General features: G+C 54.3%; 1 protein-coding gene across 5 annotated transcripts in view; it reads right to left on the reverse strand.

The window, feature by feature from the left end:
- Nucleotides 1-14,559, reverse strand: part of Nos1 (nitric oxide synthase 1) — a 142,905-nt gene that overhangs the window by 28,693 nt on the left and 99,653 nt on the right. For 4 of the 5 annotated variants that reach the window (XM_078039112.1, XM_078039109.1, XM_078039110.1 and 1 more), the window contains exons 11-17: nt 11,879-11,980; nt 9,540-9,734; nt 9,057-9,142; nt 7,011-7,155; nt 5,734-5,838; nt 5,117-5,175; nt 2,291-2,407 (exon numbers count right to left, since the gene is read on the reverse strand). In XM_078039112.1, the coding sequence (XP_077895238.1) occupies nt 2,291-2,407; nt 5,117-5,175; nt 5,734-5,838; nt 7,011-7,155; nt 9,057-9,142; nt 9,540-9,734; nt 11,879-11,980 (809 nt within the window). Of the gene's footprint in view, nt 1-2,290; nt 2,408-4,138; nt 4,241-5,116; nt 5,176-5,733; nt 5,839-7,010; nt 7,156-9,056; nt 9,143-9,539; nt 9,735-11,878; nt 11,981-14,559 lie in introns of all 5 variants that reach the window. The other variant, XM_078039113.1, reaches the window with a different exon arrangement.

Below are 14,559 nucleotides of genomic sequence, written 5' to 3' on the forward strand. Positions count from 1 at the left end.
CCAGATGAGGACTGGTGTGTGTGGGGGTGTCAGGAAAGGGCACCCCTGCCCCAAGCCTTCGCCTTGGCCCAGTGCAGTTGTGGAAACTGCCTGCACTGAGCACGGCTTGGGGTTACTTGTATCTGTTACTTGTACTTGTGATGGCGGCCATATCCGACTCCTGTTCCTGTTCTGTAACTCCCTTTTCACTTTTACGCTCCAGCTGATCAAACCCCATGCTAAGGACCGAATGTTGGCGTCTTTTCAAAATTCATGTTGAAATCTAATCTCCAAGGCCATGGGATAAGGAGGTGGGGCCTTTGGAGATGATGAGGTCATCAGGGCAGAGCCCTTGAGGTAAGACTAGTGTCCTTTTAAGGGGCTGAAGAGAACAGAGTTCTTCCCTTCTACCAAGTGAGGACGCAGGGAGAAGGCACCAGCTACTAACCCAACCCTCAGCAGATGCTGAATTTGCCAGGGCTTTGATCTTGGACTTCCTGACCTCCAGAACCGTAAGCAATAAATTTCTGTTGTTTATAAGCCACCCAGTTGTGGTATTTTGTTACAGCATCTTGTATTCACTAAGACATTCAACTCTGTGTTTGCCAACAAATGGTTCAGAGAGTTGATTCCTTAATTCACTTCTTAATGGACCTAGAGAGCTACTCTGGTTACTGGTAGACTCACAGTCCTACCACAGTTTTCACTTAGGATTTTAAAACTTTCATTTTAAGTCTCCAACAACAGTTGACTAACTTCTTACATTTGGGGTCAGATAACAAATATTTTGAGGACTACAAAATAGAAGCTATTCTTTGGGCATTTATGTAACAAGAGGAAAAAAAACCTTCAGTACATTTTTTTTAATTGATGAAATTTAAAAAATATAATAATAGTTGAGAACAAAATTTTCAGGGCTACTAATGAGAAGAATAGGATTTTTTTTTTGGTTGGGGGAGTGGATAACATTTTGTTTAAGTGGATCTCAAAGATATTCTCTATCATTAATTCCAATTGCTCATCTGTAAAAAAAAACATTTTTAGCCGAAGGGTTGAACAAAAACATGCCATGGCCAAGCTGGGCTTGGCCTGTGGGCATTTGTCTGCCAACTTGAGGCTGTGATAGATTTAATAAGAATAAAGTAGGTCTGACTGTCAAACTCTAGAACTGAAGTTTCAATGTTCAGCTAAAAAATGTACTGATGTCAAAACCCACAAAATGTGCCACACTAACAGGGGACTCTAAAGTAAACTCTAGGCCTTGGCTGATAATGATTCTAACCAATGTACCATGTTGTCACAGGAGGAGGATGTTGGGAGACCACATGTGTTTAGGGTAGGGCCTTTGGGATACGATTAAAAAATTTTTTTTTTTTTTGGTGGGGTACCAGGGATTGAACCCAGGGCACTTGACCACTGAGCCTTATCCCCAGCCCTATTTTGTATTTAGAGACAGGGTCTCATTGAGTTGTTTAGGGCCTCGCTGTAGCTGAGGCTAGCTTTGAACTTGAGATCCTCCTGCCTCAGCCTCCTGAGCTGCTGGGATGACCACTGTGCCTGGCTTCAATTTTTTTTTTTTTTTGTACTTTCTGTACAACTTTTTTTTACAAGCCAACCTAAAATTGCCTTTGAAACTCAAGCCTATTTAAAAGTGTACTGATGGACACAATCCTTCAATATCTAGGAATTGTCTCCTGAGCATAGCTCTGAGCAGTTGTGAAGACACGTCAGTTACGGAGGGCTCAAGAGGCTCGTGGGGAGGCCCGAACCTTCTCCATCAGTCTTGTTTGACCAATATCCAGGAGACCGGAGGCTTGACATCGCAGTTTCATGTCCTTGCAAATGCACATTCAACTGAACACACAGTTGTTGAACAAAAACGTCTGTCCACGGACCACCTAAAATGACCTCCTGGCTTTGGCAAACACGGGGTTAGGCTGGTCTTTTAAAAATTGGACTGTGTGCTAGAGTCACCGAGAGAGTGTAAGGAAAAAAGTCCAGTATGAAACGTGTTCACTGGGAAGGGAAGCTCAGTGACCGATAGGAAATGATACGCTTCAGCCCATGGGGTGGACTGTGGGTGATGGGGCTCTGAGAGAGGGTGAACGGTCACAGAGGCCACAGGAAGGGTCAACCAGCGAGATGGAATGGAGGGTCCCAGGCAGCCAGGAGGTCCCAGACAGCCTGGTTTTATAAGGGAATAAAGGCACAGGGAAGGGGAGACCTCTCCCTGCAACCAAGAACCCATCTTGCACCCAGGTCCAGCTCCCCAAGAGCCTCCGTCTCCCCTGACCCCAGGACCCTTGCTCACCTCACGTTGGCCAGGGGTCCAGCACTCTCAAAGTTGTCTCTGAAGTCTGGCCCATCGCCTGATGATTTGCGCGAGTCAGAGTAGGAGGAGACGCTGTTGAACCGGACCTTGTAGCTCCTGCCAAGGTGAACCAGAGTCTGTGAGGTTCGCCTGGACCCCCTCCCGAGGCCCACACCCTCTGTGGATCTTGAAGTCACTGGTCCTGGTCCTGGTACCTTCTCTGTTGGGTTTGTTGAGTCAATGCATAGCACTCCTAGGGTCTCTTCAAGAATGGGTCAACTCTCGCCCCCCACCATGATAATTATCCTCCTGTACATGACCCTCCCTGGAACTTCAAAGGCTGTGGCCATGCTCGATTTAAGAAATTCGAGCCTATACCGTTAACATAGCTAAATTAATAAGACATCAGGAGCAGAATGGACCCTCCCCTCACCATAGGCCATGCTCCCTTGCTCTCTGAGTTTTAACACGCACGGGAATCATTCCAGGGTCTTGTTAAAATGTTACTCTGGTTCAAGAGGTCTGGGGCAGGGTCTGAAAATTGGCACTTCTAACAAGTCCCCAAGAAGTGCCAATTTGCTAGTCCCCAGGTCTTGCTTTAACAGCCAGGAACTGGCTTTCCAATATGGCGGCCAATATGGTGCTTTCCAATATGGCGGCCATCATCTAAGTGTGGCTATTTACACCTGAATCAATTAGAATGAGATGCAGTTGAAAATTCCTGTCCTCACATGCACTAGCTACACCTCAAGAATCCAGTAGCTGTGTGCGGACAGTGACTGCGAATGTGGTCTAGTGGGAGAGTGCCCCTGGGTTCAACCCGTGGTACCAAAACAAAAGTTCTGCAGAACCGGGCTGGTCTATTCTGGTCAACGCTTTCCTTTCATAGAGTCAAAGATCTTAGACATTTTTCCTGGGTCGCAGGTCACATTTCAGGCAAACATAAGAAATGTTTAGCACTGAGACCCTGCATGAAAAGACATCGCTGCTTTATATATATATATATAATTAAATTATTTTCCAAGGGAAGGAAGATGTCCTGGGACCCAAACATCAGCCGAGAGGCTCAGGAATCTTGAGACTTTGAAACCCAAAGCACCCCCATCTGTTCTCCTCTCCTAGGGGTACGTGTTGCTTGCACACAAGGTAAAAACAAACCCAAACCCGAACCCCAATACCTGACAAAGAAACAAACAAAAACAAGTCCAAGCCCCCAAACTCCAGGCGAGAACCCAATGCACAAATCTGAATGCAAAAGGGGGAAAAAAAAAAAAAGACATAAAAAGAAATCTGTGCGATCTGGCAGCAGCGTTTCTAAACTGGACGCTCTTCAAAGTGCCCGCTCCGGCATCAGGAAAGTTCTAAATATACGGAAGTGTATTTTCTGCCCCCAAAATAGCCTCACATTGAGTCACTTCTCCAAATAAGTCATGCAGCATCTCAGGGGGTGTGTGTGGTTAGCGGGGGAGGCAGGCTGACAGTTGTGGGGTAAGAATAGCAGCACGTGGATCCGTATGAGGCTGGAGGTTCCTCCAAATGCTGTCCCCGTTGTTATTTTCCCGGGAACCCTGGCAACAGCTCCCCCCAGCTGGGCGGGGCAGGATCACGGCTCCCCATTTGGCAGCCGAGGGAGACGGAGACCCACGGGCGTCAAGTGGTTTGCCCAGGTGGTTGAATGGGCAAATGGCACAGCCTGGGTGACCATCCAGGTCACTTGGAGACCCCGGGGGGGGGGGCCGTGGCCAGGGATGCTGAGGTGTAGGACATGCACACGTACGGGTGCACGCGCACACACACATGCACACACACGCTTGCACACGCATGCATGCGTACACATACACGCTCTACCTGTGCCGGCTGTCACGGGCGGCAGCCAGACCGTGGACTTCAGTGTCACCAGGGGGGAGGGAAGGCCCTTTACGGGGAAAGAAACGCAAGGGTTCCGGGTACCTAGAGGGGAGAATGGATGGAGCCCTATCTCTCCCTGAAGGAGGGGTGAGGGGTGACCTGCAGGGAGGCCACCCAGGACCAAGGTGCTGAAGCCAGCTATGGACGAGGGCAGGCCACCAGGGGCTCTGGGATGGGATTGGCCACGTGTGTTTTGCAGGGAGAAAACCCAGAGTGACTTTCTGCACAACACCATCTCTGAATGCCAGTCAGCTCTGACATGCGATGCTCATCTTAAGGCACGGGGATCCGCTCCACGCCAGGCGCCCTCACGGAGGGTCCTGGGGCTTTTCCGAGGAAGTCTAGATAACAGACCATCCACCTTCCTTGTGGAACGCCTTCAGAACCCAGTCCCGGGCGAGGTGCGATTCCTTCGTGAATGTCTGCGCACCAGGGGCGTCTCTGCCTCGTGAGGTGATCTCGTCCAGCTTTTGAACTTAACCTCTGCACTGGCTACGGGTCCACTGTGAGCATCAGATCGAAAGCCCAAGAGGCAGCTTTCATTGATTTTGAATGGGGGTCTCCAAAGGCGGGGGGTGGGGGGAGAATCAGAACGATGCACACACCGTGCACTTAGCTTTTCGTAGGACTCTTTCGTCCATTTTTGGACTTGATTCTTACTCATCAGAATGTGAAGGTAGCTATCACCACCTCTATTTGACATACAGAGAAACTGAGTCACAGAGCTTAGAAGGGACTTGGCCGGGCACTGAGATGCCAGCCCCAGTGAATCCCAGGCACCTGCCAGCTAAATTCAGTCTTCAGTGGACTTTGGTTCACAACCACTGTCCACAACTCAAATGTGAATCCCAGGGGCCAAAACGGAATTTCCAGGGATCCCAGGGGTTGTCATTGACATGGGAGGGACTGGTCACTTACTTCCTCTCTTCCTGCATGGAGTTGGGGTGCCTCATTTCCATCAAAGCACAGCCGAATTTCTGGAGGTCAGAACAGAGGAGGAAGATGTGAAGGACGTCTGTATGAGTGAGCTGCCAGGGGGATGGGCACAGGGCCTGGGGTGCTGGCCAGTCACCGAGGAGCCCGAGGCCTGGCAGCCAGATATCAGGGATGGCCAGGGCTCAGGTGGGCAGCCAAGGTGAGCAGCAGGTATAATGGAAGGTCAGGTGTTTAAGGGACGGCAGGCGTGGACACTCCACCCCCACGACACGTGGCTCCTGGGTGGCCTTCCCTTTATAAAAATGTTGTCCCCAGGTCTTTAGCAGGGGCCACCAGGCTCATGACTAGAGCTCCCATTCCCCACAAGGCGCTCCCTCTGGTGACCTTTTCACTAGGACTCTTTGACCAGTGGACACCCACAGCCTGAGAACCGGGGATGGCCCAGGGTCTGCAGGACTTGGCTCCGACCGACGTCCCTGGCTCTGGGGGGGGGGGACTCTAGTTCTGAATGGCAGGTGTCGAGGGAGGGTGGTCCCAGCAAGGCCCTCCTGCTTCCTGCTGAGGGCGCCCCATCCTAGAAGAGGGGGAGCCCATCTCACCTCCCCATTCTCCGGGGGGTCTCCGTTGCCGAAGGTGCTGGTGACCACGAGGACCAGCGTTTCGTGTTCCAGGTGCACGATGTCGTATTCTTCCATGGACATCACCTGGCGGGACACAGGCAGGGGGGGGTGGGGAGAGGAAGGAAGGGGGAGGTGATGGGGGGGAGGGGAGAGGAGGAGAGAGAGGGAGAAGGCGAGTCATTTTGAGTCGTCCCCTTTGGAAAGAGGGGCAGATGTTCTGGGCTGTCAGTTCATTAACGGGCTCAAGTGGGTGGGACCAGAAGCCTGTTAGCAGCAGGAGGACCTTCCTGTGGTCACTGGGGGTGAAGGATGCAGGATCTGGGCCAGGCCCTAGTCCCAGGGCTGGCTGCCAGGAGAGATGGATCTCGAATGAAGTCAGTCCATGGGCTTCTTACCGCCAACCGATCCTGGATTCTTCCTGTCCCCATTCAGGCTGGGAATGGCCTGGCTGGACCTGAGTGGCCCGCTCCACCCCCCTCTCTAAACCTGCCCTCTGCAGCGTGAAGCCCCCGGATCAGATGAATCTGAGACTGTCACCCTGAGTCTCAGCATCACCCGCACAACATCTGTCCAAGTAGGGTCTCAGGAAGTCCAATCTGCTGGGGTGCCCCATGAAAAGAAATGACCCAGGCTCATTTATATTTGGGAGCCGGCTCGCAGTGGTGCACGCCTGTCGTCCCAGCGGCTCAGGAGGCTGAGGTAGGAGGATCCAGAGCTCAAAGCCAGCCTCAGCCACAGAGAGGCCCTCAGCGACCCGGGGAGACTCTGTGTCCAAATAAAATACAAACTAGGGCTGGGGATGTGGCTCGGTGGTGGAGTGCCCCTGAGTTCAATCCCTGGTATCTCCCGAAAAATTATATCTGGGAGACATTTATAACCCACCCTTTCCTCCTTAGGAGATGATAATGCACGTTCGTTCATGCACTAAAGGCTCTGAGAAGTCCTGCAGCCGCGAGGCCCCCCCCCCCCAGCTGTCTTTAGCACAGAACTTCCTAAAACTGGCTCCAGGATGGTCTCTCAAAAACCCACTGACATTTTTCTTCAGAGACAGGGATTTCATTTGGTGGTTCCTGGACTCCTACTTGGTCCGTGGGGAGAGGACTATGACAGCCCCCTGAAATTGGCAGCAGGGTGTGCTGATGCGCATCTTCTCTTTCGTCCTGGGGCCAGAGTTCCTCTCTGTCCACCTCCCTCTCTCCCCTTCCCAACCGTATTCACCGCGAGGGGCTTGGGGACCGGCACTGCCCGCTGCCCACCTTGGCGTCAAAGGCGTGTTTGAAGATCTCGCACAGGGTCTTGGCGTAGGCTTGCGATTTGCCGGTCTCTGTGGCGTAGAGGATGGTGGCTTTGACCCTCTTGGCCATGGCCTGTCCCATCAGCTTGGCTGAGAACTTGACGGCTCTGGGAGTCGGAGGGGGAGGAAAGTTGGGAAACAGACACCAGGTTGGGATTTTTGGGGCCAGAACCACGATCTACGAGATCAGAGCATCGAGTCTCTTGATCCTTGATGCTTCAAGAGTCAGAGCCCCCGAGTGGACGCACCCCACTGAGCGACTTTATCCCCAACCCCGGGGCAGTCAGGCAGGGGTTAAAGTGGCCGGTGGGTTTTGCTAGTGAACCTCGGGGTACCGTGCGCTGCCTTGAAGGACAGTCCTTAAAAAGCCCGTCCACCCCCTCATTCATTCACATCCATTCACGGGGCTTATTTTGTGGGTGCGTGTGTATTTGAGAGAGACAGGGGGAAAAAAACCCCAAACCACTGTTGATGCACCAGGCATCGAGTCGGAAGGTTCTAGGGGTTTAGGGACCTGCAGAGGAAGGGCCAGGCTGGGTTTATTCAGCAATGACATCCAGGGCTTTGCAGGGCACCTGGTACCTCCCATGCACAAAAGAAATGTCTATGAAAAACGACGAGTTTAGAAAGATGCTGATGTCACCTGAGCCCTGCGGAGCTTAGATGTCAGATGCAGCCTCCTCCTAGCTCAACAGAGAACCTCAAACCCGCTTCCTTCCCTCCCCTCTGCTGGCAGGGGCTGGGGGAGGCGAGTACCCGGGCTCCACTCCCAAGCCATTCTTCTCAGGAGTCTTAGTGTCAACAAATCGCTAATCACCTCCCACCTGGGGATCATCGGTGGTAAGTTTTTCAGAACTAGGGGAGCCACCCACGCGGGGGAGGGGGGGAAGACTGAGCTAAGGGCGGGGAGGTGGGGAACCCCAAGGGATTCAAGGTGCGTGGAGGGTTCCCTGGGAGGGATGGAGCATGACAGCGCATCTATAATTAACTCCTTTTGTTTCTACTGCAAACTTCATGGTGCAATTAACGTTTTAGATTCCTGTCTCCCTTCTCCTCCCGGAGACAGAGGAGCTGAGCTAGAGCCAAAGGTGGCCCTGGCCGAGAATATTCCAGAGCCTCCTGTTGGGGGAAGGGTGCTGCCTTGGGCTCCTCCTTGGCTGGCGGGTGGGAGGGGATGGAGAGAGGGGGAGGGGAGGCACCAATCATGGGGGGGAACCACAGGATCCATCATGGGTCCCTGGCAGAGGTGGCCCCTGCTGCAGAACTAGACTGGCACACACGGACGCTTCTGGACCCCAGCTAGCCCAGTCCACCCCGATGGCTGCCCAACACGGTGGATTGGTGGAGCTCCCTTTGGGCAGAAGCCTGGGGTCCCCATTCTATCAGCCCAGTCGGCCCCTGCCCCCCACCCAGCCGGCCCCCAGGTGGCCGAGCATCCTTCAGGAAGAGAGGACCCCACAGTGGTCATCCTGGTCCACAGCCCCCTCTCTCCCCTTCTTTGCTCCATTAACCCTTGTTTATCTCATTCACCGACTCAGGGACGTCCTCCCTGACCTCCCAAGTGACATCTAGGTGACATCTAGGTGACATCTATTTTATGGCCCCTGGAACCACTCCTCGGTGCCCGTGCCACAGACCCAGTGTTGACTATTGTTCATGTTTGTTCTTTGCCAGGTGATGGCTGGGGCCGTCCTGAGATCGCGGGCCCTACTCGACCCGGCGGAGCCTAGCCCAGCGCCTGGCGGGGAGAACGTACCTGGTGCTCATCTGTTGGCTCAAGGACCAACGCATGAGGAAATGAATGAGGCAATGAACGAGGGAGGGCCTGGGGCAGGCTCCCCCGGGTTCTGACTTCCCTGGAAAATGGCCCCGAGGGGAACATGGGCCCCACAGAAATGGGTGGACGTTACCAACCCAGGTGTTGCGACCTCTGGCGATGGGGTCACCCACCCGCCGCTGTGTCCCCCTTTTCTGGGCGCACCCCGGGTCCCCATGGCGGGACACTCACTCGGCCAGCTTCTTGAAGCCGATGGCGCGCCGCTTTGTGGGGGTCCCGTTGGTGCCTTTCCACACATGGGTGTTCCAAGGATCGGGCTGGGAAGGGGACAGAGGGCTCTGGTCACTGCCACGAGGGACGGCAGCTTCTCATGGAGATGCCCAGGGCTCCCCGGGGCTCGAGGCTGCCCGACCCCACAGCCCTCGAGAGCAGGGATTCCACCTGCGGTCACCATAGCTGTCCTTGCCTCCCTGTAGTGTCCTGCCAGCCCCTCCCATCAGCCCTGGGTCCCCGCCTACTTTCTCTGGGCACTCATTTTGTCTCTGTTAGTCTTTTGGCAAGACTGTGCTGCCCAGTGGGGGAGCCAGGAGCCACACGTGGCCACTGGGCATTTGCACATCCAAAGAGCTGGCCCAGAGTGAGATGTGCTCCCCACACAACATACACAGCAGATATGGGGGGACTCGGCACGGAAAGGGGCAGAAGGGGCAGGACCTGGTACTCAAAGGAGGGTGTGAGCCTGTAGTTGAGCATCTCCTGGTGGAAGACGGGCGTGATGCTGCCAGACATGGGGGGCACAATCCACACCCAGTCAGCCGGGCAACCCCCCCGACAGCGGTACTCGTTCTCCATATGCTTAATGAAGGACTCGGTGGCGGAGTGGTGGTCAACGATGGTCACTTTGTCGCTCTGTGAGAAGAGAAGGGACCAGGAGTCAGAGGAGTTGGGGAAGCCAAGCCCAGCAAGGCATGCCTGTAATCCCAGAGACTCAGGAGGCTGAGGGAGGAGGATGGCCAGTTGGAGGCCAGCCTCAGCAACTGAATGAGGCTGTAAGCCATTTAGCAAGAGCCTGCCTCAAAATAAATAAATAAAGTAAAATAAAAAGGGCTGGGGATAGGGCTCAGTGGTAACACATCCTTGGATTCAATCTCCAGAACCCTCCCGCCACCCCCCAAAAATAAAAAATAAATAAAAATTTAAAGAAAAGAAAGCAAACAAGATGGTGGTCCTGGAGATGATTCTAAGCAGTGTGAGGGGAGCTGGTGACTCTCTGCATTTCTCTCACTTGTAATCACACCCAGGAAAAAGTCCCTGTTGGTGCCGATGTCTTTCATACCTTTCCCTGCTTTTTAAGAAGGGGGAGGAACCTCCGGCAGTGACTAGACTCCAACAATTTTCTTTTCCTGTTCATTGGTTTAATATTCTGTTCCCTCCTACTTATGGCCACCGATCCCACTTCTCCCGTGAGCGTGGGGACGTAAAACCCCCTTAACATACAAAGTCTGACGTCCTAAAACGAGCGGATGAAACGTCACCCAGGTAAACCCCTCCCAGGTGGGGAATGGACGTCCAGGTGACGCTCCTCTCTCCACCCACCGTATCTTGTCCCCTCTGTGCTTTTCTGATTGGTCAGCTCAGTCCGTCCGTGCTGTCCCCAGCCTGCCTGTCGTTGGCCCAGGTCCCCAGGGATCCGAGCTGGGATCTCAACAGCTCCCTCACCCTCACCCTCTGCGAGTTCTCTGTTCTCGGTGCCGTTGGTCCCTGGGCCCCCTCTCTGTCCCTGACGTGTGACTTCAGTTTCCACCCATCTATCCAGGCTTGGTGGGAAGCCCCCGAGGGCAGAGCTGGCCTCGATTCTAGAGACTGTCCTCTGGTCTCTGGTCCTGCTTTGCAAAAACCAGAGAACCCCAGACCTTGCCCCTGCCCTGGGTCATCACGGGTCAGTGACAAGATGTGATTTTGTGTTCGTGACCAAGTGTCCGCTCTGTGGTCTCCACACGTCGTGGTTCAGACAGGGAGTGTCCTGTCCTCCTAGTCCAGTATGGAGGCAGGTGGACAAATCTCCCCTGGGAGGCCAAGAGAAGGGCACCTCACGCCAACCTGGAAGGACACACGGGGTCTGGGGGACTGACCCCCTGGGGGCTGTCACCACATGGCTTCCTGGGAACACCTGTCCTGCCCCTTTAGCTCCAAGGGCAGCCGCCCTTCCTTGGTGACCTTGCCCCCACCCCAGCAAGGGTGGGCCACAGAGTCGACCCCACGGACGTGTCAGACCCTGAGGAGGGACCTGTCCTCTTAACCACGTAACACGGTGGGGACTGTTCCCCTGCCATCGGCTTATTACACGCAGAGCGTGGAGCGCTTACTCCGTCCACACCGGCCTCCCTGGGCCACCTGCGCAGGGCCACCAGGGACCCCTGAAGAACCCCGAGACAGCGGGCGTCCCTCTCTGGGGCCCGTCCACTCTGGGAGCCCTGTGACCTTGGCTCTCACCCTGGGCCAATTCTTCTGACTGGGGACAAAGAACCCAAGGGCTTAACTCCGTTCACACCCTTTCTGGGGACCCATAAGGCTCTGATCGTGAGGAGTCCCTAGGAGAGGACAGGAACAGAGGACACCTGTTGTCACAACTTTTTTAAGGGGGGGCACTGGGCTGGAATCCAGGGGTGCTGAAGCCCTGAGCCACAACCCCAGCCAGAGACAGGGCCTTGCTGATGATCAGGGCCTCGCTGAGTTGCTGAGGCTGGCCTTGAACTCGTGATCCTCCTGCCTCAGCCTCCTGAGCCGCGGGGATGACAGGGGTCGGTCATCTTGCCCAGCTCCTCATGGTGATTCCGAAGCACCGTGAGCAGCAGGTGGTGACCTCCCTCCCCATCTAGTATTCTTTTCCTCACAGGGTCCCCACCTAGGACCCACAAGCAGGGGAGGCAGGCGGACAGGAAGGGGGTCATGCTGGTGGACAGGACCCGCCCAGGTGGGTTTTGGTCGCCAGGTTTCTCGACTCTCAGCACCAAAGTTCTGGAAGGTTCTCGTGCCCGTGAGCTGGGGGCTACCTGAAAGCTGTAGAGGACGGCGATGTTGATCTCCACCAGCGCCTGGTCCTTCCACAGGGACGACGTCTTCCTCATGTCCAGGTTCATCTTCTTGGCTACTTCCTGAAGGGGGACAAAACCCACTCACAGGCTGGGGCCCCTCGGTGCTTCAGAACGAAGGAGGGTGGGTGCTGCCACCGTGGGTCCCTGGACTAACCAGCTCATGCCCCGGTCCCTCATGGACTCACTCCTGCAAAAGTGGTTGTGGCTTTTTTTGTTTTTAATTGAGAATCTACTGGACATGAAGGAGCCCTTGAGTCCTGGAGCTGACATGCCCGGAGAGTGGGGAGGGGGCTCATTTTATGATCAGTGTTGATTCCTAGGAAGGAAATGGGAGGAGGAGAAGATGAGAAGAAGCAAGACGTCCGCAGACCAGGGCCGGGGACTTGTGAGTGAGAAGAGCAAGAGCAAAGGCCCTGGGGTGGGAATCGGGCTTGGGTCACCTGAGAAGCAGAAGGAGGACCCGTGTGCCTGCAGGAGGGTGAGCCGCGGGGGGTGGGGGCTGTGGGAGAGAGAAGCAGGACTGGATGCGGGGGGACCCTGGAGGGCGAGCCAGGAAGCCAGGATTTTATTTCAAATCCGAGGGTGGTCTTCCGATGGATTTAGGAGCGACTGTTTCCTCGGAGGAGAAGCCCCCCGTTCTGTCCCAGTCTGCAGCGGTCACTACTTAGACTCAAGATGGTGGGCTGTGGGTTCAGAGGGACACCTGCTGGGCTCTGACAGATGAGGGAAACTGAGGCCAGAACCCCGTCTGCACTTGTCCACAGTCCACGGAGCCAGGTGGCCGTGGAGGGAGAGCTGGGGGACACCCGATCCCCGAGACCTGGGAGCTGCCTCCTCATCAGCTGGCACCTGTGTCAAGTTACTTGGGAAAGAGCATTGGTGACAGTCGGAGACACCGGCTCTGGAGCGGCAGGGCAGAGCCGGCAGCAGGCTCGTTAATTAAGGCTGAGCTGCTCACCTCCCGTCACGCCGTCCCCGGCAGAGCCCAGGTCTCATTACAGGGCTGCAAGGCAGCGATTTCTAAGGACTGGGGAAGTCATTTCCCACCCAGCTGTCACCATCTGTATACAACGGCAGCTGGAACTGAGGGCTGGGGCGGGTGACAGGCTCGTCTAGCTGCCCGTGACGACTCCTTGCAAGGGACATGCACTCAGAGAGCGCAATGAGAACTTGGTAATGCATTCTCGGAGGCCGGGCGTTAGGTTCTGCTGGGTCTGGAGCTGGGGCGCGTTTGCAGAGAGCAGACCATTAGCTGCTGCTTTGCACAGAGACATGTAAAACTCGAGCTGGTTTAGGAAAGAGCCAAGTGTCGTGTGGGCAGTCATGCGGCTCCTGCATTGTTTTTAGTACTAAAGATGGAACCCAGGGGCGCTTAACCACAGAGCCCCATCCCCAGCCCTTTTTAATATTTTCTTTAGAGACAGGGTCTCCCTGAGTGGCCTTGCTAAGTTGCTGAGGCTGGCTTTGAACTCATGATCCTCCTGCCTCAGCCTCCCGAGCTGCTGGGATGACAGGAGTATGTGCCTGGCATTCTACAGCATTTTTTAAAAAAATTAAACAAGAACAATTAGTTGCAGAGGAAAAAAAAAAGAAAAAAAACCTATGTGACTTAAAAAAACTAAAAATCCCCCAATGCAACTTGAGCCATATCTATGGAAATTATCTGAAATATTTCCCCCTTTCCTGCCAGGAGGTGGTACAGATGGGGGTGCTACCCAGTAGAACCTTCTGAGGAAATTAAAAAATGTTACAAAATGCTGAAGCCTGGGGTCCAGACCAGATCAATAACATCAGGGTTCCGGGGAGGGGGACTTGGGCATCATAAAGCCCCCAGGGTAAACTCCAAGGTGCAGCAAGTCTGAGGACCCCCTGGACCCATGGATTTAAACAACAGAAACCTAATGCTTGGGTCTGAGTTCTACTCCTGACTCTGTACCTTATTTGCTGTGTGACATAGGACCAGAACTTAACTTCTCTGTTCCCCCATATCTTCTTTTGAAATGAGGCCAACCGCTGAAGACTGTTGGTAGGGACGTCGGCTGACTAAACATAGCACCTGAATCCTTCAGGAGGACTCATTGGGGAGGGGGGAGAATCAGACCCTCTGTGGAGAAATGCTACCCTCCTCTGCTGCATGACCTTGAGATTGTCACTTACTCCCTCTGGAAGGCCTCATTTTCTCCACCTTAAGGGGATTATCACACCGTAAGGTTAAGGTGAGGGTTAAATGACAATGTGCTACAGCCGGTGGGCTCCAAGCCACTGATAGGAACAGTAACTTGGAGAATGTCACAGCCGGTACCTTGAAGGAAAGGGACCAGTCACCTGAACACACAAGCCCCCGCACACCGCAAGGCCCCCTGCAGCCAGAGCCGCGGTTTCCGTCTATGCAGATTCAAACAACCTTCCCAGGAAAATACTTGGGAAGAAGCTTGCTCCTGTAGAGAACGTGTCCAAGACATGTCTGCCCTGTCATGATTCATCCTCTGAGCCCTTCGGGTTAGCACTGTATCAGAAGTCACCTGGAGATGATCTGAGCATGCCGGGGGTGTGTGGGTCACAGGGACACCCTGGGCCTTTGACATCAAGGACCTGGGCTTCGGTGGGGGTTCCTGGATGAATCCCAGACAGACACCGGG

The sequence above is a fragment of the Ictidomys tridecemlineatus genome, chromosome 2, assembly GCF_052094955.1.
Source record: "Ictidomys tridecemlineatus isolate mIctTri1 chromosome 2, mIctTri1.hap1, whole genome shotgun sequence".
Taxonomy (NCBI): domain Eukaryota; kingdom Metazoa; phylum Chordata; class Mammalia; order Rodentia; family Sciuridae; genus Ictidomys; species Ictidomys tridecemlineatus.